Source organism: Misgurnus anguillicaudatus, chromosome 9 (assembly GCF_027580225.2).
Source record: "Misgurnus anguillicaudatus chromosome 9, ASM2758022v2, whole genome shotgun sequence".
NCBI lineage: Eukaryota > Metazoa > Chordata > Actinopteri > Cypriniformes > Cobitidae > Misgurnus > Misgurnus anguillicaudatus.
This window is the reverse complement of record NC_073345.2, coordinates 24,871,077-24,898,992: the sequence shown is the minus strand read 5'-3', so window position 1 is coordinate 24,898,992 and position 27,916 is coordinate 24,871,077. Positions and strand designations below refer to the sequence as shown.

Below are 27,916 nucleotides of genomic sequence, written 5' to 3'. Positions count from 1 at the left end.
AATTTTAAAAAAAAAAGTATAAAACTAAAAATTCTCTTTAACAGAGAAGGGAAAAAATCCTGCACCTACTTTTAAAAAAAGAGTTAATGTTAAATTCAGTGCAAAGGAATAAAACATGTGATTGCCAGAACAGAAAGAAAGTCCCTTGAAACTGATGCAGTTTTTCTCTTGCTATTTACTTCTACGTCAATCGGTGCAGTGCCGGCACTGTACGACAGCTCTACAATTTCATTATCAAACAAGAGGGGGAGACATTGTGCCAGTGCACCTCAGCTTTCCATGTTAACTCATGTAAACCTGTTTAAGCGGAGCTGATCTGAGATCAGCGTTTCTGAACACTGAAAATATATCTAAAAGGCCATATTTCATACACTTTCATAAAGCTACACAGTTTTGTAGCTCAGTCAGACATTTATGAATTATAACTTTAGTGACCCTATGTATTTTATTTAAATGTAAATTTGTTCCTTCTGTGTTTAGGCAGTCTCTACTTCATTAAGCTGTGCACATGGGGTTTCTATAAATATATATCTATTAGTTTCCTTTCTTGACTAAACTATGTACATCCTAGGCAAACGATGCCAACTGCAAGTAGTTTGGATGAGTATACACTTCCTTCATCTTTTAACTATAAACACGTACCTGTGCACTAACGCCCATAAAACAAGGGAAGACGGGCCGAACTTTGAAACGCCTGAATTCGACCTGCGGAAGCGGTTGCAAGCGTGATACTGACCGTGGTACAAAACTCATCACGTGTGTCCGCGTGGTAGGACACAGTAAAAAAAGGACAAATGTAGAAATGTCTTAGCTACAGACGAACTCTGTGTGGCGTCACTGAATCTCATCCAGAATCTGATTGAAAAGAGCCGGAGGAGTGAACATCTCTCAGTCACGATAAATGTTTTAAAACACTTGAGAGTTAACAGGTATAAATAATATGCAATTACAAAATATAAATAAATATGTCACTTATTTAAAACATAAATAAGGAAAGATGCCATCGTTGCCACACACGAAGCAGAATAAGAACAGTTTTTGGAATCCAACTTTCACCAAATGACACGGGACGGAGGAAAACAATATTTTCTGTAACAACCATGATGCATTTAAATGAAACCTTACATTGCAAAACGTGTACGTTTGAATTATTCCACTACTGAGTCGTCTGCAGTCATGAAGTGTTTTTTTGTAACCCTGTATCAATTGACAAGGTTTGTACTTAACAACAGAAGTGAATTAGGGCATGTAGTGTAAAGACAACATATTGTGCTTGATATATGACAATTATTGGTCACAATACAGCACACAACAGCGTCAAACTATTTACACTAACTCATATAAACTTGAACATTTGGCATAAACCAAAAGCATGTTGGCTTTTGGACCAACCTGTAGTTTAAAAGCCTGAGGGCTAAAAGGCACCAAATACTTCTAGCATGCACAGCGCCCTCTTCTGTTAGCCAGTGTAAATCCTCAAAGGTGTCCAGTGTTGGCTTTAAAACCCACTGCTAGAGAGCAGCTAGAGAAAGGTTGGCACTGGAGCTTCATTACAGGAAGATCATGCCACGAGACCAAGAGGTTTTTTAACGGTTATAAAGTCATCACTCGCATCTGTAAAAGCCTTTCTCTAAAGCTTTAGAGACTATTTGTTCCGCTGAATATCTCTGATTCATGTCCAGCAGAGATTGAAGTAAGGTGTTGATGTCTGCTCGAAGCCCCTCCTTCTGCATCCAAACTTGCAGAAGGTTGTAGACTTTGTCTTCGGGATTCTGAGTCTCGGCCATCTTGATCGAGTTGTCGCTCACGCCGATGCTACGGAAGAACTTGTTGAGGATCCGCACGTCAAGGGCGTCGAAAAGGTCGAAGCTCTTCCTTAGAGACTCCTCCTCGCCTGTTAAAGCCAGAGCGATGAAACGTTAAAATTTGTTTAATGGAATATGCACTGGAAATTAATTGTGAATCAGGAAGCTTTGGATTTCTTATGTGAAATTAAAAATGTAATATTCATTTAAGATTAAGCTAGGTGGTCTGTGGCTCCTAAATCACATAATTGGATTCAGTCATGAAATGACAAAAAAGAAACCAAAAACTTTTGCTGTGTTGTACAATGTCAAATAAAAAGGTCCTTACACTGCAAAAAATGATTTAAAAAAAATAAATTCATAGTATTTTTGTCTTGATTTCAGTAAAAATATCTAAAAATTCTTAAATCAAGATCTATTTTCTTGATGAGCAAATGAAATGACCTTAGAAAATAACTCTAGTTTTTAGTCAAAACATATCAAATGTAAGTGAATTTGTGCTTTAAAAAAGCAAAAAAAAAAATAATCTGCCAATGGAATAAGACATTTTTTGCTGAATTTTTCTTATAATAAGTAAATTCAAGAAAAAATGTCTTATTCCATTGGCAGATTTTTTTCTAACTTCTTTCTGACTTTCTATATTTTTGTCTTGTTTTCAGTAAAAATATCTAAAAATTCTTAAATTAAAATGTATTTTCTTGATGAGCAAAATCACCTAGGAAAATAAGTCTAGTTTTAGACAAAAAATATAAACTAAGCTTAAAACAAATCAAAAAAATCTGCCAATGAAATTTTTTGCTTACATTTTATATTTTAGTCCAAAAACTAGAGTTATTATCTTAGGTCATTTTGCTCAAGAAAATACATCTTTATTTAAGAATTTTTAGATATTTGTACTGAAAACAAGACAAAAATACTCAGTAATAAAATTCATTTTTTTATCTTGTTTCCAGTAAAAATATCTAAAATATTTTCTTGATGAGCAAAATGACACAAGAAAATGTGTAGGTTTAGACAAAAATAATATACAATTTAAGTGAATATGTGCCCAAAACAAGCAAAATATCTGCCAATGGGGTGAGAAAATTTAGCTTGAATTAAGTGTTTAAAAAAAAGGTAAACTTATTTCAAGATTTTTTTTTTTCTCACCCCATTGGCAGTTATTTTTCCTTGTTTTAAGAACAAATTCACTTTAAATTAGCTATTTTTTGTCTAAAAACTTATTATTTATTTTCTTAGTCAATTTGCTCATCAAGACAATACATCTCCATTTAAGATTTTTTTTATATTTTTACTGAGTAAGAAAGTAATTTTTTTGCAGTGAACTGGAGTGGTTCCCCTTTAAAAAATAAACCTTTGCACGTAAAGAGTGTGTATTAGTACCTTAAAGGTACATTTTGGTACCAAATGTATACATATCTGTACCTAAATGGTACATATTAGGACCTTTTTGAGGGGTGCTGCCCCTAGTGACAGCTAGGACCATTTTAAAATTTTTCTTCTGGCAGTGTACTTCGATTTAACTTTGGTTAATGTGATTTTGAATTGTTTGTAAAGTCTCTAAATGAAAATATTGTATCTTACCAAGAAGAGGAACAAGCTTCCTGAGTGGACCATCATCCTACAGATAAACAAAACATCAATTAGTATGCTGCATTTCGCCATTTATACTGTATGGGTGCATTCACGCCAGACGTCAATGAAGCGTTCAGCACGAGCCATTTACATGTTAAGTCAATGCAAAGATGCGATAGACATCCTGTGGCATGATTCGCGTGAATGAGGCAGAAGCCCTGAAAAGTGAAGCCAAATGTCTCGATCGCCCCGATATTGTGTCTCGATATTGTGATTTATTCGCTTCATTCGCGTCTGACGTGAATGCACAGTATGAAAGGACCTTATTCTTACTAACCTGTGAACACGTCTCTGTTTCCCTCATTGGCTGTCTTTGGGCTGGAGGGCTTGGCTGAGGTGAGTCCCCGTTACACATGTTAAGAGGGATGGCAGACAGGCTCGTTTGGGAAGAGCTGGTCGTGTTTGGCAAGCTGTCGCCCAATCCCCGATCATCATCTTCCACGGGCATGCTCTTGCTCGTTTCCTGGGTTTCTTGAGACAACAAGGGGCGGGACTCTGGACGTTCCACCTCCGTTCTCTCTAGTCCAGCATTGCGGCTGTTCTCTTGCTCCTCTTCAGATTTTGGGCACCGAACATCCTGATGTTAAAAGCAAATGATTAAAATCACACGATTATAGCTGAACGTTTATAGCGTAAAATAAAAAAAACTAATAAAATTTAATATGGCACAGCATGACACTTACAATTGGAACCTTCACCTCATTCAAATCAGCAGTTTCTGAAACAAAGATGACATAAATGACATTTATATTTTAATACTATTCGAATAGGAATTTTTTGTAAAAACATTTTCTTACAAAAATATGCTTAAAGGTTTTGAAATGTCTTATACAGATTGATGTCCATTTATCTCAAATATAAGAAAAATATTTCTGACATACCACTTTGTCTACGTTGGCGCTTTTTCCAGAAAAACCCAAGTATTAGCACGACCAGAAGCACCAAGATCAGCAACGTTACAACAACAACTAAAGAAAACCCGAACAACAAATTTAATCCTTCGGTTCTGTAGCTACTATCTAAATGTATTTATTAATGATATGGGCACTTATATTATGTTTCATTTATATGCATTACTAAAACACAAGTGCTTGCCTGCAACTATAGGCCCACTGTCACTGGCAGGCGTTGGCTGGCCTGATGGTTCTTCCGTTGGATCCGAAGTCCGTCTCCTGCACTTTGCGTTGGACGTGGCTGTGCACGGGCTGACTACTTCCTCATCATCTTTGCACCTGCAAAACCAAAGACAAAAGGATGTGAAGGGTGTTAACCCGAAGACTTTAAATAGGAGTTTTTAAATGACTGTTATTATGAATAGCACGTTGAAAGCCCGAGGGGGTGATTCAGTGGACAGGGAATCTGAGTCATTGGCTGATCTAAGGTGGGGGGCTTAAAAATTAAAGGGACACTCCACTTTTTTTTGAAAATATGCTAATTTTCCAGCTCTCCTAGAGTTAAACATTTGAAACTTACCGTTTTGGAATCAATTCAGCTGATCTCCGGGTCTGGCGCTAGCACTTTTAACATAGCTTAGCATAATCCATTGAATCTGATTAGACCATTAGCATCGCGCTGATATGGCTAGGAACTATACTCTCATTCTGGCGTAATAATCAAGGACTTTGCTGATGTAACATGACTGCAGCAGGCGTAGTGATATTATACACTGCCCGAAAATAGTCCCCTGCTATTATAAGTAACCAAGGGGACTATTTTCAGGCAGTGTGTAATATCACTACGCCTGCTGCAGTCATGTTACATCAGCAAAGTCCTTGATTATTACGCCATATCTGTCTAGAAAATCACAACTTTTAATTTTCTGTGGGTCTTAGTACACGATGTAACTACAGAAGAGTCAAGTTTTAAATTGGGAAAAATATCAAAACTCTTTGGGGGTTTTTTAGCGTGATGCTAATGGTCTAATCAGATTCAATGTATTTTGCTAATCTATGCTAAAAGTGCTAGCGCCAGACCCGGAGATCAGCTGAATGAATTCCAAAACGGTAAAAATCAAAAGTGGAACGTCCCTTTAAGAGGACTGCAAATGGGAGTGTCCGATTTGTCGGTCAATGGGAACGGCGTATTGCAGAACTCACCTGATGCATTTCTTGCACACTTCGCATGGCTCGTCCGGCAAGCAGTAAAAACCAGGCTTGCATTCACATTTGGTGTTGCTCATGCTGGTGCACTCTGCAACCACAATCTGATCTGAAATGAGAAGAGAAGAAGAGATAAGTGAGGAGAAATGGGTGAATGAATGAGAAGTTGGACAAAAGCAACTGAGAAACTGAAAGACTAAAGCATGCGTGAATAAGCTGATCCAGACTATTTTACACCAAATCATTATTAATTAAATAAATCAAAAACAGTTGCAATGCACATCTGAAAGGAAAAACTCTAGTTATATATTAAAAATTAATTCAGAATAAATAATGATTTAATGTGTGACTGAATGCTTAGGTCAGATTCCTGATTTAATCTAGATCAGATTCCAGAAAAAACAATAACAATGTTAAATTGCTAATATTAGCTAAAAAGAGGTCTTAACTCTCACACCTCTGTGACTCAGCATGCAAAAGGGCTAAATTGGATGTGATTCATTGCCCCTCCTCATGCCACAAACAACACAGAAACTGAACAAGACACCACCTGACGCAGACACACCCAGTCATCATAAAACATCCACACACATAATCACTGCAAAGGCGCATACACGGGTAAATACGCACATTCGCAAACTCTAAAGAAAGAACACAGGAGTGGGGCCACACCTAGGCCGTGTAACGTTAGGAGATCAGATTCCCAGGAGTGATGTGTCCGGCACGGGAAACATTAGACTCGGCTCTATTCAGGGGCCCTCTGCTTATGTCCCCATCCTCAAGTGAATCCTATGGGAGCCTTATTGTCTAAACGGGTGGGCGAGATTTTGTTTATGCGGGTTTGTGGTGTTTACAACAGAATTTGGATCCGCGGACAATCTTGTGGGAGAGAGGCTAAGTGTTTAGGTAAATCAAATAGTTTAATAAATGGTGAACGGGTCTGTCCAATCAAAATAAACAGAAACTAAATGAATGGCTTTGATTTCGTAGTAACCAGATACAGACTAAATAGCTTTGCTGGAGAACGGGCCGTCACAGTGAAGCTTTCTGTGATGACTTCAATGTGCGGATCATAGTTTTTCCGTCTTTCGTAAAGGAGAGTGAATTTTCAAAAGCTAAGAACACGTAATCAGTTTATATCATTCATGAACGCTTGTTTTGTCTAGTCTACTGTAATTTCTTTTACCGAAGTTAATTGTTTTTGTCCAGTAGTCACTATGATGCGCTATTGCCTTACCAGCAAGGCGAAGACCATGGGTGTCCTATTACTCATTTGTATAAATTGTACATTCCTAAGTGCTCTGCTTCTCTTAAGATCCAATGCAGACTAAAGATGGCTGTCTACTGGAAAACTTTGGATTTTGGATGGATCTCCAAGTGCCAGAGACAGACTACAGTAGGCACTTGGGTAAAATTGTCATAATTTACTCGTTCTAATGGGTATACAAAACACAAAATAATATCTGTACAATGAATGCGAACGGTGAATACAGCTCCCCATTCACATTCACTAAGAAAAAGCAACTTGGACAATAAAACACGGATGCTAAATATTTGATTTGTGTTCTGCAAATGCAATAATTTTATACAGATTTGAAACGGCATTAGAGCAAGTTTCATTGTTGGGTAACGTACGCCTTAAACATCAGAGGTCTCATTTATAAAACTGTGCTTAAGATCCTTACTAAAAGTCTACATGCGTACAAAAACCAAAAAATATGAAGACTTATAAAACAAAGCAACGTCCCCTAAATCACAGATCACCTGCAAGTGTGCATACATGAATCATCCTCAAATCCCACCCTGTAAGCCTAATCTCGTCAAATTTGTTTTTTTTTTAAAGATCCCAATAAATGAGACCCCAGGACTGGCACTTTGTAAGCAATAACCAGAGTTAATTTTTAAGAGCATTACCTCTGTGGCACTGGCTGCACTGCAGACACTGCTCCATGCCCGTAGGGTGTTCAGCATACGTGCCCGTCTTACATGGGGTACATGTGCCCTTCTCCTGATTCGTAGTACACTTCTCACTCACATAAGTGCCTGCAAACAGAAAAGACAGTGTGTTAAACAAATTTCATGGGACATGTTAAAGGAAAACACCATTGTTTTTCAATATTTCACTATGTTTTTACCACAACTTAGACGAATTAATAAATACCCATTTTTTTCAATGCATGCACTTTTAATCTTTGTACAGTGCCTTGTGAATGTGTCAGCATTTAGCCTAGCCCCATTCATTCCTTAGGATCCAAACAGGGATGAATTTAGAAGCCACCAAACACTTCCATGTTTTCCTTATTAAAAGACTGTTACATGAGCAGTTACACGAGTAAGCATGGTGGAACAAAATAAAACTTTTGTTAAGAGCCATAGGAATGAATGGGGCTAGGCTAAATGCTAACACATTCACGAAGCGCTGTACACAGATAAAAAGTGCATGCATTGAAAAAAGATAGGCAAGTTGATGTAAGATAGTAAAATATTTAAAAAAATGGGGTGTTTTCCTTTAAAATTCAAGAGTATATAAAATGGAATTGTCAATTAACTACAATTACATTTTTCATCTTAATTTCTCATACAAAACTACAAAATGATTTTGAAAACTGTAGTTTTTGACTGTGGATTATAAAATAATGCAGATTAAAGAAATGTCATGGGTTAATTTACTTCTTTACCATTTTTGAATGAGCTATGTTTGCAGTACCGACCTTTCTTCTGTAAGTTCTCATCGTTTGACGTGAACTTCAGTGAAGAATCATCACTGCTTACTTACCAGCTTCACAGTTCTTGCAGCAGAAGCCATTGTGAGGATATTCGTGGTTCTCCAAACAGTTCAGCTGTCTTGCTGTACGGTTCTGCAGCTCTCCCATAAACCCAATCTCTGCCGCCCCATGAATCCCAAGGTTCAAAGCACAGAAGAGAACAACCTACAAGAGCAAAAACAAAACAGATAAGAGATTTCCCCTTTATGAACATCTTGCAAATTATATTTTTATTAACCCAAAGTTTAGTTATATTCCTCAAATATAACAAACCTGCTTGCCAAAGATTTTTCTAGTTATTTGCAATTTCCGACCATATCCTACATCCATATATAAGAAGGTTTAAACCCTGGTTTGATTTAGTGATGTTAAACAACCGACATGGTCATATAAGTTATTGCTCAGTAGTGCCAGACATTTGACGTCTAGATACACATTCACACATTTGTGCCTCTATTGTTTAAAGTAACAGGACACCACTGAGAGTTTCTCCTCTTAAGCGGCTAATCGCTTGACATTAAAAGATAAGATGCTTCTTCAGGAGAAACACCAGGTTTGTACTTTCACATGGCTTTAGTGCTCTCTCTCCCTTTCAAATACAGATGCAATAAGAGAGGAATCCTGCGTTCTCATAGCTGACCTTGTGTGAGCAATCTAGTATTTAATTCGAACCATCTGATGTGCACATCTGTAGAGCAAAGCAAATTAAAAGAGTGGGAGAGAATCTCTTATCCCGGACCAGAACTAAACAATCTACCTTTACAAAGCTCACAACGCCTGCAATGCAATGCATGACGCAAAACACATTTTATATTAAAAGTTACAAAAGTAAATGTATAATGAACTATATATAGTTACAAAATGCATAGTTCCAGTCCTTCATTCTGATTGGTCAATAGCTGTGTTTTATTTACGATGACCGCTGTACCCAACAATTCTTTTTATCACTGCACAGGACTCTGTGCAACATTAAAAATAGTGCTTTTGTAAGTCAGGTACTACTTTTTAAGTGGAAGGATGGCTTTTAGATTTTACTTTATGAAAGTTGCATTGATACATATTTTTGCTTTAAAGGGACACTCCACTTTAAAAAAAAAATGCTTTTTTACCGTTTTGGAATCCATTTTGCTGATCTCCGGGTCTGGCGGTACCACTTTTAGCATAGCTTAGCATAATCCATTGAATCTGATTAGACCATTAGCATCGTGTTAAAAATGATCAAAGAGATTCGATATTTTTCTTATTTTAAACTTGACTCTTCTGTAGTTAGATTGTGTACTAAGACCGACCGAAAATTAAAAGTTGCGATTTTCTAGGCAGATATGACTAAGAACTATATTCTTAAACTGGCGTAATAATCAAGGACTTTGCTGCTGTAACATGGCTGCAGGAGGTGCAATCATATTACGCAGCAGCCGAAAATTGTCCCCTTAGTAACTTTCAATAGCAGGGGACTATTTTCGGATACTGCGTAATATTAATGCGCCTCCTGCAGCCATGTTACGGCAGCAAAGTCCTTGTTAAGTATAGTTTAGTAAAAAAATTGCAACTTTTAATTTTGTGTCAGTCTAAGTACATGATGTAACTACAGAAGAGTCAAGTTTTAAATAGGAAAAATATAGAAACTCTTTGGTTATTTTTGAGCGCAATGCTAATGGTCCCTTTAATATTTGTTTTGTGTGGTAACTGTTTTAGGTTAGTGCTTGTGTTACTGCTTACATAAACAAGCAATTTACCAAGAATAATAAATGTTAAAAATCGTTACTCATAATAAATCACGACACCTAAAGCATTTATAGTAACAAAAACAACCTTGTCGTAAATTTAAACGTAATCTTTCAAGTAGCTAAACCATATGCTAATAAAATCCAAAGGGTTTGAAATAAAAAGACATGCGTGTATCAGAGACCAGATCCATATGGGAAACGGCTGTTTCATAGATGTTCAAAGAAAACAAATGTGTGTGGGAGATAGAGAGGAAAGTAGAGACGAGTTACACACACGTTGTGTGTCAAAACTAAAGGGGAGGAAAGATATTTGGGGGTCACTGTGATCACATAGAGGGGGGTTTGTGTAAGTGAGGGAGTCAACAGCAGCTCTCTGTATGGGCTCTCTGCATGATGAGCGAGGGTCTTCAACTTCAGACGAGCACTTTATTCAGTCCCTGAGGCCTCCCTTCTTTCTTCTCCCTCTTTTCAGCGTGTCACAATGAGAAGGCCTCATTTACTGCTAAACAACACACTTTAGAGCCACCACTTCAAATGTCCCACATTCTCACAGACACACAAAACCGCCGCCATACACCTTAACGGCAACTCGACACCGCTGGCTCCATCTATGGCCTACATTTCCCATTATCCTCCGAGACAAAAAGACAAAAGATAGTGAACTGACTGGCCAATGACCAGCACTGGGAACATCGTTTATAGTACCGCACTGATGTTTAAAAAAACAATGGTAAACTTAACAAGTGCATTTATAATGTTAGGTAAGCTTTCTTGCACCTACAGCACTTATTTTTAATACAACCATTTTCCAATTTAACTGTTGTTTGTACAAGTGGTCGACCGATATAAGTTTTTTGATGGCTGATGGTGATATTGAGAGAGGCAGAAATAAATGTAAGTAGAGTAAATTGGAGAAAATGGGTGAAACAAAACGAACAATTACTGTGTAATATTTACGAATATATCCTGTAGTTGAAAGATATTTGCTAAACATTTGTACTTAAACTAAACATGTTATAGGAATCCAACTACCAGTCCCATGATTTGTCAATTTAGGGAATGTTAGATCTCGTCTATGTCCCCAGCTGGAGCTATTACTGGGCAGCGGATTGGACACCTCCAAAGCCCGGACTATAGTTTGTTTTTTACGTGTCCGCGAACGTACGTTTACGGTCAAACGCACAGCTTTGCAAAGTATAGCTTATTTCTATAGCTTATTCTTAAACATACACAGACGTTCGACACGTGATTTGCTGCAAAATGCAATGCATCTCCTGGGCTACATACTAGATTCTACTGTAGGCGCATGCCCAACCTATGCATAAAATGTACGTGTGGTTTAAAAAAATCTGGCGGTGCTCGACAGTATGCACGCACACTTCTGAAGACGGAGATTAAACATGTATCGTAAAAAAGTAATTATGTCACGAGATTTTTCATGGAGGCAAAATGCTGGCCATTTCTCAAACAAAAGGCTGCATCCTTTGAAGGTCGCATTTGTAGACTGCATACATCTTATTCCAGAATATTAACAATTATAAACTTTACTATTATATTTAGTTAATCATAAATTGTTGTTATAAATAATTGGACAAATATTAAAGATTTAAATAGATTTAAAAACGTTGCTTGGCTAAAAGTAAGCATCTAAAGTGAAAGTAAAAGAAGCGGGGTCGCTAGCACCCCCTGAAGGCATGTGTTATAATACATACTGCTGGTTTTTCTTACACAGGCTAAATGTAATGTTTACTTGTTGTGATACATTATGTGAACCAATTATTATTGCATCGTCATTATTATGTAATTTTAAAGGTTATTGCTCACGTAGGTGTATTTTAATTACAAAAAAATATCAAATTACTTCATTATCAATTAGCAAAATAATTGTTAGGGACAGTCCTAGATGTGTAAGAGTGTAAAAATCTTGTCTCGTGAACCCAATCTCGTGTCTCGTCTCGTGGATTAAATGTCTCGTCACACCCCTAGCACAGACCCCTGCTTACACATAAAAAGTGGACCATACTTTGGCCTTAAGTGTTGCTGTGTGTAATACTATAACGTACATTTAACAGTAAATGACGACTGATGTCTTACCTTGGGTTCACACCAGTCGCGTTTGAGGCGTCAAATTCGCGTCTAGTTTGCCGCTTGAACATTTTAAGTTTACTCGTTTCATTCATGCGCAAAAGCCGTGCGAGAAATTCTAGTCATCGAGACATTAACACGAAAATTTGCATCTTGGGTGGGGCTTCTGCAACTCCGCTTGCTTCATGTAATCACATCTCTACTAGAGCAAGCTTCTGATTGGCTAACGCGGCGCGTTTTTCCGCCAAAGTTCAAATTTTTTAACTCGCCGCCTAAACGCCTCATTCATGCCGCGAGACCTCCAGAAGCGCGTTTTTTCAATTTGCGTTCCAATGTGTTAATTCCTTGCAATAAAAGTCCCATCAAGTCAAAAAGTTGCAGCTGGTATTAATTTCAAATTTATTTATTAATGCAAATTAAAGATCAAGTTCAGCACATTGTATTGGGGGATACATTATCACATACAGTGTGCTTTGACTATATACTGCACATTTTGGATGTATCTGTCCAACATCTGGGTATTCCATAAATACAGATCATTTGCATACTGTGCACTACATACATAATGCATACTGCAGAGTAGTACAGTATAGTACTATGGTGGTAGTATGCATCTGCCTTAGTCTTACTTTTCACATGCCTTAATGTTTACAAGTTTCTGCACTGAGGCTGATAAACTGTTACATAAAATGTTGTAGCTGTTATGACAACACAATACGGATCAATCCAAGTAGAATAGCAACAGTGTTGCTAAAACAGACAAGCCACCAGCGGGAACATACAGCAAAGTAACAGCAGATTGTAACTTGTAAACTAGTATCAAATACAGCTGAACAGCTGCGTTAAGTCACAGCAGAGCACAGGGGTATTAGGGAATATGTTGAAATGCAATACAGTGGCAACAGCCATGAGCCTGGACAACTTTTAATATGGTAAAAATTGCATATTTGCAGACAAACTAATCTTTAAAAGCTGAAATAAACAAACATCCCTCTAAATGAGACAAGAGAGAGACTCATATTTGTGGTTAGAGATGTAATGTTTGGAACTTGCTGAAGTGTACAATGGTCTTCTTGTTGAAAGACAGGTCAAGTCGATCAGCCTTGAGGGTAATGAAAGCCACTGAGGGTCTACAGACAGTGAAAATCGTCTTCAAGACAATGAAACTGCAAGAAGAGGTTGCATGGCGAACCCGACGTACGTGTGAGAGCCAAAGTGTGTGTGTTGGAGGGAAGTCTGAGACAAACTTTGGCTCCAGTGGAAGTCTCTGGATATCAGCCATGCCTTGTTGTTCTAAGGGAGTTTCCTGGATCGAGCAGCGCACTCGAGCTGCGCTCTCTCCTCGCTCGCGTCAGACTTTCCACAGACGTCCGCACACACACATGCACGCACGCACAATTGCACCATTTAGACACAGCCGTCGGGAGGTGGGGTCAGAGAGCGCAGGCTATGAAGTGGTGGAGGAATCTAAAGAGAACGAGTGAAGCAAGAGAGATACAATAGACGGAGTGTGAGAGACAGACAGAGAGGGTAGACGCATAAGAGTTTGGGAAGAAAAGAAAAATGGAGAGTGAAAGATTTTTCGGACTCCACACTGACACTGAGGCCATTCAGGCGAGCAGAGCATTAAAAGTCACATTAATGATCTCAACACAACACACTTTCTCACACCCAAACACACACATTCCACAAAGTCTAGAACTTTCCCAGACGGCGCGCAAAGTTCGTAGCGGGTGAAGGAAAAGTTTGCAGCTAGCTGAAAAATTAAGAGTCGCTTTAATGTCCGACACCTGTTCCCTTATCCCCCCTAACACATGTACAGCGTCATGCAAGTCCATCTGGGCCAAAGTTCACTAATCTGTCGATGACATCATTCACCAATGACAGTGGAGACCGTCTGAAAAACGTCTATGCCAGGAGCTCATTAAAAACCAGTCGAAGAAACTTTCCTAACTGCATGTTAGACCTGTGTGCGAATCCTATGGAAACTCTGTGCTTCTGTCTCCATAGCAACACGTCTGTTCACAAACAGGTGGTCTGGATTTCTTTGCAGAGGCAGGGATTGGGAGATACGGGGGGGCATGGATGAGTGACATCACTTCCTGGTTGCACATTCCTGACCTTTGAATCACAAACTGTGAATGTCAGCTTTCACTAGAACTAACTTGTCAGCCTGACAGCGCCTAACTAAACTATGAACAAACAAAACAAAATCAGACGTAATGATTGGCTGTTTACCGAAAAGGGAAAAGATGTGCTGACGCACTTTGGTAGTTTTTCCAGCTTCTGTCGGCTTTCTTAAACAACGATGTGACTTCCTTGTTGTTAATAATGTTAGACAATTGTATCTTATTTTGCAAAGAGGGCTTTTTAAGTCACAAGTTATTATCTTAAGATAAGTTTTTATCTTAAGTTAAATTTAATTAAAAGTAATTTATTACTATACAACTTATTGGCAAGTTTATAGGTAAAATAAAAAGTTTAAATATTCAAATCCAATTTAATCAAAGAGAAGTAATCAGATATCAAAAAACTGAATATAATCATTGTAGTAGCAGCTTATACATTATATACATAGGGGCAGATTCCCAGACAGGGTTTAGATTAATCCAGAATTATGCCTTAGTTATATTAGGACATTTAAGTAGTTTTAAAAAGGTAAGGTAAGACCTGACCTGTCCAGGAAACCACCCCATACTGTTGCATCAGCATATACAACTTTTATCCAAATTAAAATAGGAAATGACATACACACTATGTTATTAAACATAACTAAACCATTGTTTAGAAAACTATTCCTGTCCGAATAGTTTTTGGGAAGAAAAAGTGCACTGACTTTTCTTAGAAAGCTCTACTTAAACCTGCCCCATTGTCTGTATTATCAGTGCTTTAATAAAACACTTGTGAATAGGGCTGTGTGATATTAAAGTAAAATGCAATATGCGATAGCACGCGAAATGATAATTCTTTTTTAAAATCTATTTAATTATACAAAAATTTAATATTTATTATAGAAATATTATAATATTCAATTTTAATATTATAATATTACATTATTTAATTTAATTTTATAACCCAACATTTATATCTTAGGGAAAATATTACAACATTCATATTTCAGCATGTGAACAGCTTGTTTTTACTGCTGCATTAAACAAATAAGACATTTTAACAATGTAAACAAACAAAAATAAATAGCATCACTATCATGCACAATTGCACACGCACGTATATCCCAACTAACATGCCATATATACTATATTTTTCGCATATATTATCCGACCTAAAACCTTGACCATATGTTACTTTTTAAAGTATTAAATAGGACATTTCACACAACTTTTTAAAGATGTCAAATAAATCTTTGGTGTAGACTGTAGAGTACGCATGTTCTAGCTCAAATACCATATAGATAATTTATTATAGTATGGTAAAATTGCCACTAAGGTGTGCACAAAATATGCTGTTTTTGGGTGTGTCCTTTAACATGCAAATGAGCTGATCTCAGCACTAAATAGCAGTGTCGTGGTTGGATAGTGCAGATTAAGGGGCTGTTTTATTATAATAAGATCCCCTTCTGACATCACAAGGGGAGCCAAAATTCAATTACCATTTTTTTCACATGCTTGCAGAAAATGGTTTACAGAAACAAAGTTACTGGCTTCTTTTTCACATTTTCTAGGTTGATAGAAGCACTCGGGACCCAATTATAGTACTTAAACATGGAAAAAGTCCGATTGTCATGATATATCCCCTTTAAAATGAAATCGCTCTATTGCGATATGCATATCTCGGTATGCATGCTTGCGATATTCCTATTTTGGTATATTGCACAGCCCTATTTGTGAACAACGACAAAAAATTAAACAGTGGTGTAGGGACGGAGGTCAACCAATAACCCTGACCATTTAGAAAGATAAGACCGGAACAAACTCAATGCAAACCGGCTTTTTCCTGCTTTCCCAGGCAATCCATTTATACAGGAGGAAACGACAGCAAGATCTCTGGACTCCAAGGTCTAAAATCAGAGCAATATGCTTATCTCAAAGAACATCCTTTAAGGCAGCATGAAATGACAAGCGATCAACTTAAATAAAACAGGAAATGCTCACAAACTTGCACACACACTCACAGCGTCCAGCGCTGTGTCTGCGGTAAGCCTTGGCCTGTAATGGGTGGTCAAGATGCAAACCAGCACGGTAACCTTCACTTCCACAATGAGAGTACTCCAAACCCACAATCACTTCAGACTGGCAGCACACCATCATGGCGTGTTCGAAACGCCGGGGATGCCCTTTTCCATCCAAACGAGTAATTATTGGATATGCACAGAATGACTGGAGAACACGATCTGAAAATGGCTAAAATCGTTGCAGAAAAACAAACAAGGAACAGCTGGATCTCGCTCATCGAAAGGAGTTGCCAATATGTCTGAGAAAAACCCGATCTCAAGGTCTTACCCATAATTAAAAGGAAAACAAGAGAGGGCTGACCCCAAAACACGGCGGTTACCCAAAAGTACAACCAAAAGTTGTGTTATTTGCAAACGGATGATTGGAGCAGAAGGAATGAATGAGTTTCGTCTCACTGGCTGACCACCAAAATAAACGTAAATGGAGAGCTGCGTACACACAAGCACTTATGAATGAACTGCTTAATGCCAATAAGGTCATACAGCAAACAACTACAGCGAACAAAGTTCAAAGAGACCTGAATAAGCGTGCTGGCTTCCTTTTGCTATGACCTAACAATTGAATTTACAAACGCACACTGCCAGCTCTCTACTATTAGGCACAAACAAGAAACCTTCATTGTTCAAAAGGAACCCATTTCCACATGCGAATGGCCAACTGTACGTCTTTATCTGCCTATAAATCTGTTTCATACTCGCACATGCTGTTGGCACAATGTCCCACGAGTGAAGAATGGGGTTACGCAGGTTGTACTGAATTACACTACAACAAGGCTGTCAGTCATTCAGGTCTGCTGCGTGTGCGTGCTTGATCAATTATAACAACATCCGCACTACATGTGCCGTACAGTGAGTTTCTTTATGTGTGACTATTGGAATTGGCGGACAGGCAGACCTTCTTTTCTCGTACGCAACAGATGATTCCTATCAGAGCTGTCGGTTAAGGGAAGACACACCGCTCTTCATAACTTCCAGCGCTCCGGAACCTCATGGAACCATGTGCTTCCAATTATCAGCCGATCCCTGTCTTTAAAGCATAATAACAACAGGATGTACCGCACAAGGATAGAGAAATGAGAAAGAGTGAGAACTTTTTTAAATAAAAAAAAACATTTAGCATTTTGTTCATAGCATAACACAGGAAAGACAGGAAGCAGGGAATGAAAAGTAGGAATCTACAAAACTTAAAATTAATTTTAAAAATGATTTTTTTACAATTGACTAGATTGTGGGTTTGCTAAATTTATTTGATTTATTTATTTTAAAATTATTAGTATTAGAAATAAATACTGTATATTTAAGGCAGTCTTGAGCTCACCTGCCTTAAAGGGGACACTCCACTTTTTTTAAATAGGCTTATTTTCCAGCTCCCCTAAAGTTAAACATTTGATTTTTACCATTTTGGAATCCATTCAGCCGGTCTCTGGGTCTGGCGGTTCCACTATTAGCATAGCAGGGTTTCCCGCAGCACTTTGCAGTTAGGGCGGCCCGCCTAAGCTGGGAAACCCTACTGCCTTAACTAGGTCGTCAAAAAAAAAAAAAAAATTTGCTGCACAAAAGCCGTCAAGTGCATCTCGCGAGCGGGTACACGCGTTACACGGCCAAATGAGAGAAAGACGTGGTTCGTCACTGTCTGGACTGAAGGATAACTAGTAGCCAGTTGATAAAACAACTCAGAGAATATTGCGGATGCACACGGCCAAAACATTTTGACTTATGTTTTGGGTTTATTTAAGCCTGTTATTGTATTAGTCTATAGTTCTTGCATATTTAAAGTAAGTTAGCTGGTGATTTTTGTTGTTTGAGCAACCTGCTAGCTAGGTTGCACGTGGCTGTTGATTCGATATGAAGACTCTTGCTTACGTTATTTATGTGCATTATTTACATGCTACAGTAGTTACGCTCCTTTAAGATAATGTAATTAGCCCAACCCTACCACCTTAAACAAATTTTCTGCGCGAAATCCTGATAGCTTATATAATCCATTGAATTGGATTATACCGTTAGCATCGCGCTCAAAAATGACCAGAGTTTTGATATTTTTCCTATTTACTCTTCTGTAGTTACATCGTGTACTAAGATTGACAGAAAATTAAAAGTAGTAATTTTATAGGCCGATATGGCTAGAAACTATACTCCCATTCCAGCTTTATAAAATCTAACTTTGATTATTTTTGAGCAAGATGAAAATAGTGTGACAAAAATTAGCATATGGAGTGTCCCTTTAATGTGACACATTTCTAAGATGCATTCTTGTATCCAAAGCAGTTAGACACGGCAAACCCGAAGAACAGAATTCAAGGGTCTTTTTGACACATTTTAACTGATGACATGCACACAAATAAAACAGGACGACTTTTCCAGAACAAAAAAAATAAGTTGGATCCTAACGTGACCCATCCCCAACACTTGTGAGGCGGCGGGCTATGACTTCAATAAGTGGGATGTTTTACGATACTTTTGCAGCAAGAAGATAAAACGCATACCGCTTTTCAAAACAACACAAACTGTGGTGAGGTCACAGCTGTTCCCTTTGATGTAGTACAGTATGATACGGTCAGTCATACTGAACCTTGAGCTCTACCTAAAACACAGATCATGTGCAGGCACACTAAAAAAGGCAAACGCGCATACACAAACACACAAACTAGCATCTTGGGTATGAGCGTGTGAAAATCTGTAAATGGCTCCTCTCGGGGAACACAGGAAACAGTCAGACAATGTGGAGGCTTCATTTGGAGTTCACATTCATGCTGGGCCACACACACACACAAATACAAGTCTAACTACATGTCTGCAAACGACTAACTTGCACTTGCACTTATTCGACTACATATTTTAATAACCTATTGTTGTCTTCCAATAGTTGACTTGTGACATAATTTAAAACCACAAACACATTTGTGATTTGGGATGGGTCACGGTTACAGACTGCTAGATTGGTGAGACTGTCTAGTATTATATCAAGATTTTCTTTTTTTTACATATTAATATTTATCAACCAAAAATCACCATGTTACAGCTACACACATTCTTTGGCTTTTGCATTGCTGTTTTTGAGCATCCCACCACGAACAGTGTATTTTTAGGACGCCGTGTCAGGCAAAAGTCAAAATTTTTAAAAAACAAAGACTCCTGCTGTCTGTTCCACCACATTGAAAATATGTTGTTTTGCACATCTCTAGTTTGGCCTGAAGGATCTGAAACCTCCCAAAAAACTCTTATGAGGGGAGTGTGACTTTCCAGCCCCGCAGAGGTGACGGAGGGTTTCAAAGGCCTCCGCCGACAGATCAGGCAGGCGGTCTGCTGTCCTTAGTGAGCGTAGGAGGATATTAATAACTTGAGAAACCACGGCGGCAAGGCCTTCCTGTGGCTTTCTGTTACTACAGGGCCTGGTGAATAGAGAAGAGATGGGACTGTTCAAATCACTTCCCTTTAGAAAGAGGAAAGAGGGTGAGAAAAACAAAGAAAATCCAGAGAAAACAGAGGAATGAAAAAAAAGAGATCAGTGATCCACTTCCTGTCTGAAAGCATTTGTGGTTTGGCGCAATATGTGTAAAATATAAAGTTATTTTGGTCTTAATAAAATTATAAAATTACACCCTAAAGCTCATAGGAGCACGCAGTTGATGGTATTCACTGACATCCATAGTAGAAAAAACAAATACGATGAAAGTTTTCTCTTTTGAGATGGTAAGTTTGACAGTGGGTGTGATTCACAAGTCACTGAATCGTACCCTTACCAAACCAGATCTCACACTCTTGCCACTCCCACAATCTTAAAGAAACACCTGACAAACCTTTTTGACGATCCTTAACAATTTTTCCTAGAAATGGGCTGATAAACCGGCAGATGACTCTTGCTATGCTTCTCAATGGATTACAGTGGAATGCCACTACATCCAAAAGCCAGAGGGCGCTCTCGTGCAGAAACTCAATACGGGCCACAGAAGAAGAACTATTTACACATGCATCTCCAGTTGTTCGGCTGTTCATCAAAAATGTTCATGTTTTTTGATGATAATAAAGAATATGTATAATCGTTATGTTTGACGAGTGTTGCTTTTTCAAATGCATGTTATAAACGACTCAAACAGCTATTTTAGATTGAAAAGGACTTCCTACGGATCAAAAGCCATAGTACCGTACTTTCCAGACTATAAGCCGCACCGGAGTATAAGCCGCATCATTCAAAAAAGCGTCATTAAGACGAAATAACATATATAAGTCACAGTGGACTAAACGTTGCATTTATTTAGAAAATTATTTAACAAAATCTAAGCCGAAGAACAGACATTTAATCTGGAAAGGCAAGTTATTCAACTAAACAATAGCAGACAGAACAGCAGGCTGAATAGATGTCTGTATGTTAAAGTAATAATATTGGTTATTTAAATGATAAATCATAGCATACAGAACTTACCTGGAAGGTTGAATAGGCTAAATTAACCGAACAAGCCAACTAGCGTGAAGTTCGCATACTTGTCATTCCACATTACTGAATCTACTGAATTACAAAAATACAGGAGCAGCATATGGCGAACTCTCGCGGCTGTAGACGTTAATGTGGTCTATTGCCTCATAAATGTCAAAATTAATTCATACTGACTTACAAGGCGCATCTGACTATAAGACGCAGCACCAGCCAAGTTATGAAAAAAAAAACGTGCCTTATAGACCGAAAAATACGGTACATGAAAAAGCTTTGCTTAATACCAACGGTGCGATTCAGAATCGTTATCAGCCAGGAATTATAAGTGTGTGTATTGGCATTTATCGTCCCATCCCTAATCTTTAACTGGTTAACAGTGTTATAAAACTCCTCTTATGTTGTTTACGTCTCTAGCTATTCCTACTTGTAAACATAGCTTTGTATACAGTGTTCATTGTTTGGTCTGAAGCCGAAATGCTCTTTCATTTGATAAATAAATATAAATGTTATGACTCGGCAAGGCTGAACAAATGCTATAAAAGTGACTCAAAATAACTGAATCCAAACAATGACAGGCGGAGATGAAGTGAAAAAAAACAACTATCACCCCTCCTTCCCAAATTTAATTACCGGCAAATATTTTCCATTTCTTCACTGTCCCTACCATGAAAACTTCTGGAGGTGAATAGCCCAGCTATGCGTCAGCGATCAAAGTCCTCTCCAATCAAAGCTTAAAAGCCGAGATGACTCAGTGTCTCTATTCTTTGTGCCACAGCCCCATTGATTATCATGAACAGGTCGAACGAGTTTCAAAAGGTTTTATTGGAGAGTAACAATTGGCATCATTCTTCTCTGTTAATCTTTTAACCATTCGAATCATCATCAAAGGTAAACAAACGTGCGTCAATTTTGCCAGTTTACGACAACAACCCTGCTTTTATTAAGCTAGGCTGTAACGGAATCCACTAAAGGTAGAATGTAAGCTGTGAAAACTGGCATTTTAATCCTGAGAAACATACTCCAATGGCATTAGGACAACGTCACAAGTTGCCTCACTCATCGGCTCCCCTCAGCTCATCGAGCACACATTAGACGGAGGCTTTGTGGCGAATGCCTTTCTCATCACTCACAGGGGAAAAGGGTTGAGTGCGGGCTGCTGAATGCTTTCTTTTAACCATTCAGGGTGAACATTAATTCAGACGTCAGAATAAAGTAATTCTAGGTGTAAAGTTCATGAAGTGCTTCAATTGCACACTATTAAAATGCTCACTTTGCGACTTGTTTTTCTATGTTCATTTTTTAACGTAAACCGTTAAAGTTTGTTAGCATTTTTATTTACACTTTTGGCAGACACTTTCTTGTGTGTTCCCTGGCGATCAAATCTGTATCTTACGTAACCCTTGACCAATTGGACTACAGCTATAAGGGTGATTCTTACGAAATTAGACTTATGAGGTGTCATGAAACTTTTTGATAAAAAAGTAAATGCAAAGTAAGAGTATCAAAATAATAAGCATACAGTTACAAACATGTCTTCACATCTCATTGCAAATGATTTTAAATGACATCAAATTTGATGTTTTTCCATATTTAAGAGGGAAATTTTCATTACCGCAACGTGTCCATGACTGGATTTGGGTTCTTTGAGATGAAAATATTTATAATTAAAAAATCTAAAAAAATAAAAAGCTTAAGTGCATGTTATACTATAAAAATTTACAGTAAAGAAACAAGTGGTATTTGGTGATCATTGGTAAATGTAGAGACAATAATAAGGAATATAAATGTGTTTAAGAAAATTTTTCTCATCGTCCGCAACAATTTTCAATCATTGTATAAGCCCTCAATGAACTAACATTTTCAAAAAAAATAGTTGTAAGGGACATAATTGACTGTGACACTCAAGATGGCTACCAGGTAAACAGTTCTTATTTTTTCTCGCCAGATAAAAGTTGAAATTTTGTTTGTCATAGTACCTAGACAACTTTTTAGTTCTCATTACCGAAACATGAGTTTGTAAATGCATATATTTAATGTAATATCGTGTTGTGGTAATGATAATGTTTGATAATGATAATCTAAAAAATGTAAATAATTATATAGGAAATATATTTTAAATCCTCTAAAAATAATGATTAAAAACTGGATTGAAGAGACATTCAGTGACACGCAAAGTGCAGAACTTTTCTTTTTAGAGGCCCACCCATCACTTTCTTCCTCCGTCACTGATTAGTTCTACAGCATTTTAATTTACTAGTTTATTTTTTTTCGGACAATCCACCCATTATTGCTAGCTTTTTGACGCAAACAAAAATAGGAAATGCAGATAACTTAATGCTTTAACATATTAAAAAAATATGGTTTTAAACGCACCCCCTGACTGATAAGAAAGAAATTGTTATGTGGGATAAAGCCCCATTCAGGGCTCCAGACTGCCACCAAAATTTGAGTGTGTGCCACTGAATTTTACATCCAGTCGCACATGTGAGACCAGTAAATTGAACTTTTTTTGTGATGTGACACTGAATTTGAAACAGCACATTGTACTTTCTGCATCTATCATTGAAGCATTTATTAGTAATACAGTGGAAATTAGTAGAAATGTGAATATTTGGTTAGCATGTTGATTTACGGCGTGTGCCCCTAAATTTTCTGGTTGCGCCCCTAAAATTTTCAGTTGGGGGCCACTGTGCTCCTAGTGAAAAAAGTTAGTCTGGAGCCCTGCCATTTAATATAAGGCAGTTTAAAATGAGGCTTGCCAATTCATGCTTACCAAGAACAGGCGTTACCCTTCATTAAGATGCTTTTCGCAATTATTGATATTCATTTGGGTATATTTAGCAATTATTGATATTTGAAATTAACTGTAATTTATTACTTTGATCTGAATATCATGTCATTAATTTGATTATAAAATATTAACAATTTACAGGCCCTTAAAAAACACTCCCAGGTTTTAAATGTAATTTTACAAAAACATTGTCATTTCATTTTTCATTTACGTTTTTTTTATAGAGCCCAAAGTTGCTCCCCACTCCCTGACATAAGACAAAGTTTTACAGAAATACACCTAAACAAAAGTAAAATCTGAAAGACACTGTTAACGACACTATTATCTATTGCCTCCATTATCCATACACGAGACACAACACCCTCATCTAATTTCCTATATTTAGGCACACACCCTAATTCAAGCCCCGTTTGCTACTGTGGCAGGTCATCCAATCTGCAGTTCACCTGTGGAATTATGGGACAAGAAGCCATAAGAATAAAGGACAGAGGGTGTTGTTTTCAAGGAAGCGAAGGTTCACCACAGACTGTTCAATTTGGAGTCAAACCGACAGGTAATTATTGTTTGAAGACACTGGATAGGGGTACGTGTGAACACACACACAGGAAGAAACACACGTGGTAAAGCTCACTATCAGCATTTTAACCGGAGTCAATGGACATTGAATAGAAAGGTAGCTGAATAGCAGGCGCATTGTAATATATGTAACAAATCTCTCATTCAGTCACTCAATATGGGTGCAGTGACCTGTAAGGTGTGGCCACCTATTTTAGAAAAACCATGAAGCACTGACAGACGCCTCAGCTCACCTGGGAAGAGCTAAATGGCAAAAGAAAGAAAAAAGGGAGGGAGATGCTTTCCAAAAGCCCACACGCTAATCTGCCTTTGCTTTTCAGAAAACCTTTCACATGCCACTCCCACAACTTGAACTTTTTTAAAGCAACAATACATCAATATATGTCACATGAAGAAAGGATATTTTGCAGAAAAAATTGGACTTGAACAGTCTCTATTTAAATCTCCCTATTTAAAAGGTATCAAGGTAGTTGATGCATGGTCCATTGGACATTTAGATAAGGGAATATAGTATATAGTGTCTATACTAATGATGCAACACATCAACATCACAGTTACGACTACGAAAAATGTGTGTGTGAAATGCGTTGATACGTCATGTTAATATCGACGTACAGACGATAAAGCATGTACGTTTAAATCCGGTTTATTTCGTTTACAGATGTTGACATTAGGCTGTCACAATGATTAAATAATTGTCACATCGCGATTGTTTGACCTCATCGCGATTATTTCAAATCACCACAATGATTGCACATCTCTCTAAAAAACACAAGGGGGAGCTGTAGCGCCTGTATAAACGAGACTAAGGTATTAGATGGCGTTCCTTAACTGACTTTGACTGCTTTTCATATCCATGCATGTATGTTTTGTAGTGTATTACTCAGTAATATGTGGCATTAATGGTGTATGATGCCCTAAAGTGTTGTTTACATTTCAAACCTGGCTTTTTATATTGGGAATTTTTCAACTAAGTTGAAAGAAAATTATTTAAAAAAAAATACTAATGGAAGAAGTTGTGCTTATTAATTATGTGCAAGTTAGCAAAAAAGAAAATCACTAGATTAATCGAAAAAAGAGATTAGTTGACTAATCAAAACAGATAATAAATAGATTATTTGAAGAAAAAAAACAACAATTGTTAGCAGTCTTACCCTATATTAGGAACTACTTGCCCTTTCTTTTGTTTGTGACAATTTGAATCTACTTTTTAACTTTACTGGCTCTTTTAAAATGCGCGTACTGCATAAAACTACAAACATGCCATGTATGCTTTTAACTAATATAAGCTCATAAAAGCTGCAAACAGATTAATTAAAAAAGACAAATATCTTAAACTGTTCAAGATGAACCACACAAAACATCATCTACCCATCAGCATAATAGCCCCAAATCCTCAGAAGACATGATAAATGTGCTTCACGTCTCGCTATAAACAACTGTAATGGGACTAAATAACTATGCTTGTTTATTGTGGGCAGTCTACAGACTTGGAAACAGATTTGGCGATATTGCAAACACACAGGCTCCCACACATCCACACCATTCTGAGTACTCTGATAATGAGTGTTGCATTTAATTGCGTCAGACAATCTTCTCCTTTCCTGTCTCCTTGTAAATGTGGATTCTATAAACATCTGACGGTGGAAAGGGGCTTTAAAAGGCTCCTAACAAGCAGCGGGATGTAAGCCCCGGCTCTGGAGTCTTTCTTGTGGATCCCGAGGTATGCGGCACATGTCCTGTTTGGATTTGAGAGTCGTTCGGAGAGATACCGCGCACACTTCCTGTCCATGCCCACACCCCAGAGAGCAAACTAGATAAGATCTAAAGACTCTGAGTGGGAAAAAGCATCAAGAGGAGGTAGAAAATGTAGGTAGTGTGAGAAAAACTTTTAATATCCAAAACGCTAAATACAAAAGGAAAAGTGAGGAAAAAAAATAAGAACAAGGACCATTGCTCTGATTGTTTACAAAATGGTAATGGGTGTGAGTGGAAAAGTTTACAAAAATCTGATTCCTGTCAATGCCATCTGTGTTGACAGGAAGTTTACAGTGGGAGCCGTACGCCTCCATCCAACCTCCCCCAACTCCCCCCTCCCCATCCGCTCTCACTGGCCCAGGAATGTGTGAGCTATGCATGCTGGCAAGGATGAACTATCTTCATCCAGTCCTCCAGCAGACTCACAACTTAGCAAAGTTTACAGCATGAATAAACAGCTACATTGCAAACTATTCCTTTCATGTTAATGAACAAATATGGAATAACTCCCAGCCTTAAAACTAGAAAAGGTTCGCCTGAGGCAATGGTGGAAAATGAGTTGCCATCAAAGCTTACAAGAGTTAAAATGACCATCACTCATCATCTAACCCCATCTTTGTTAAATGCCCATAATGTTTGCCTTGAAGTAAAGGTACATATCTCCTGCTGTGTGTGCAAAAGATCACACAACAACACATGCATTTTCCCAAAAACTTCCTCTGTGGTTTAATTTCTCCTGTAGCTTAATGGGTTAAGCACTGCGTTAGTGCAAAGGTCAAGGGTTCAATTTCAAAGGAACAGGCGAACTTCACTGAATAGTTTACACAATTGTAGTGATATAGTTTAAATTCAGATCTTAATTATCTTCCAGGGCCCTGATTTGGAAAACTGTGAACTGCTGGAAGTTCAACACACAATGTGAAGGCTCAAGGGAAAGTTTTAAAGGTGAGTTTCGACATTCAGCGAGAGAAAAGTTTTTATAGTGGCACTTTTGGCAGAGCAAAGCTGGAAAAAGCAATAGAGAGGCAGTGAATGGCTCTTTCAACCGGGAATAAACTTAACACTGGCACCACACTGAGAAAATTCTCCCAATGTGAGGTTCATTTGAAAGAAGACGACTGGAAACTGTTCGGTTTGTCACTAAAAGCATAACAAATCAGAAAATAACATCACACAGTAAGACCCCTGTCTCAAAACCAAGTACAAACGCCAACATAGACAGCACTTTTGGCATTACAGGTGCACAGTTTTCTTAATATTACCTCTTTTGATAAAGTTAAATACTTTTGAAAATACAAATGTGACTTACAGCACGAAACAACGGTGTAAACGTTGTTTAAATCATTATAAATACAAATAAAAATGGGACGGGAATCTCAAAAGCAAAACCTGTTTAGCAACTTACTAAATATCAAATATGAACTTTTAAACACCGTTTAGAATTGTTTATGTTTAGGTAGACATGCGAGTTTTTTTCAGCTAAAAATGCAATAGGACAAATCAGACAAGATGTTTTTTTAATCGATTGAGGAAAGCCAATGAATACAGTAGCACGCGCTCCTATCCACCGTGTGATTTATTAAATCACCGTACAGGTCTCCACAAGTTTCATAAATCACGTCGCCGTCGACTTTGTAACATTTAATCATTCAAAACTGGGAGTGACATGATCGATTAACAATGAAACATTACATTAAATCGCTCGTTGACGAAGTGCCAGATTTCTTACCGTAACTTTCATCGTTGTGGATTTGTCCATCCTTGAAGGATGGCGTGATTTATGAAGTTTCCAACTGTTTGTTGACTCCTCCGGAAATCTACGTTTTAATACAAAATAATAAGAAATAAAAAGCGAAAACAAAATCGAAGTAAATCCAACTTTGACGGCCTTTCACAAGCGGCTCATTTTCGCAACGCTCTCAAAGCGACGCACTCGTCGTGTGAACACTTCGCTCACCTCTCACAATCAGGATGAAAGAGAGGTGGAGCGGAATGACGTCATGTGACGTCAAGAGGGGGCGGATCTTTTTTAATGACAGTGCTGTGATTTA

General features: G+C 37.8%; 1 protein-coding gene across 1 annotated transcript; it reads right to left on the bottom strand.

The window, feature by feature from the left end:
* Positions 1-83: 83 nt before the first annotated feature.
* On the bottom strand, positions 84-27,836 carry tnfrsfa (tumor necrosis factor receptor superfamily, member a). Its single transcript, XM_055180230.2, has 10 exons — positions 27,595-27,836; positions 8,316-8,469; positions 7,454-7,582; positions 5,537-5,648; positions 4,536-4,672; positions 4,322-4,408; positions 4,124-4,158; positions 3,718-4,017; positions 3,390-3,426; positions 84-1,894 (listed from the first exon to the last, which is right to left on the bottom strand). The coding sequence occupies exons 1-10, from the start codon at positions 27,622-27,624 to the stop codon at positions 1,605-1,607; spliced, it is 1,311 nt and encodes a 436-aa protein (XP_055036205.2). The 5' UTR covers positions 27,625-27,836; the 3' UTR covers positions 84-1,604.
* Between the last annotated feature and the right edge of the window lie 80 nt (positions 27,837-27,916).

Coding starts and splice junctions, on each gene's coding strand:
- tnfrsfa (XM_055180230.2), bottom strand. CDS start 27,624: ATGGACAAATCCACAACGATGAAAGTTACG. Junction 5,649..7,453: donor GTGCAGCCAGTGCCACAGAG/GTAATGCTCTTA, acceptor TTCTCATTTCAG/ATCAGATTGTGGTTGCAGAG. Junction 4,409..4,535: donor CAGTGGGCCTATAGTTGCAG/GCAAGCACTTGT, acceptor GGTTTTCTTTAG/TTGTTGTTGTAACGTTGCTG.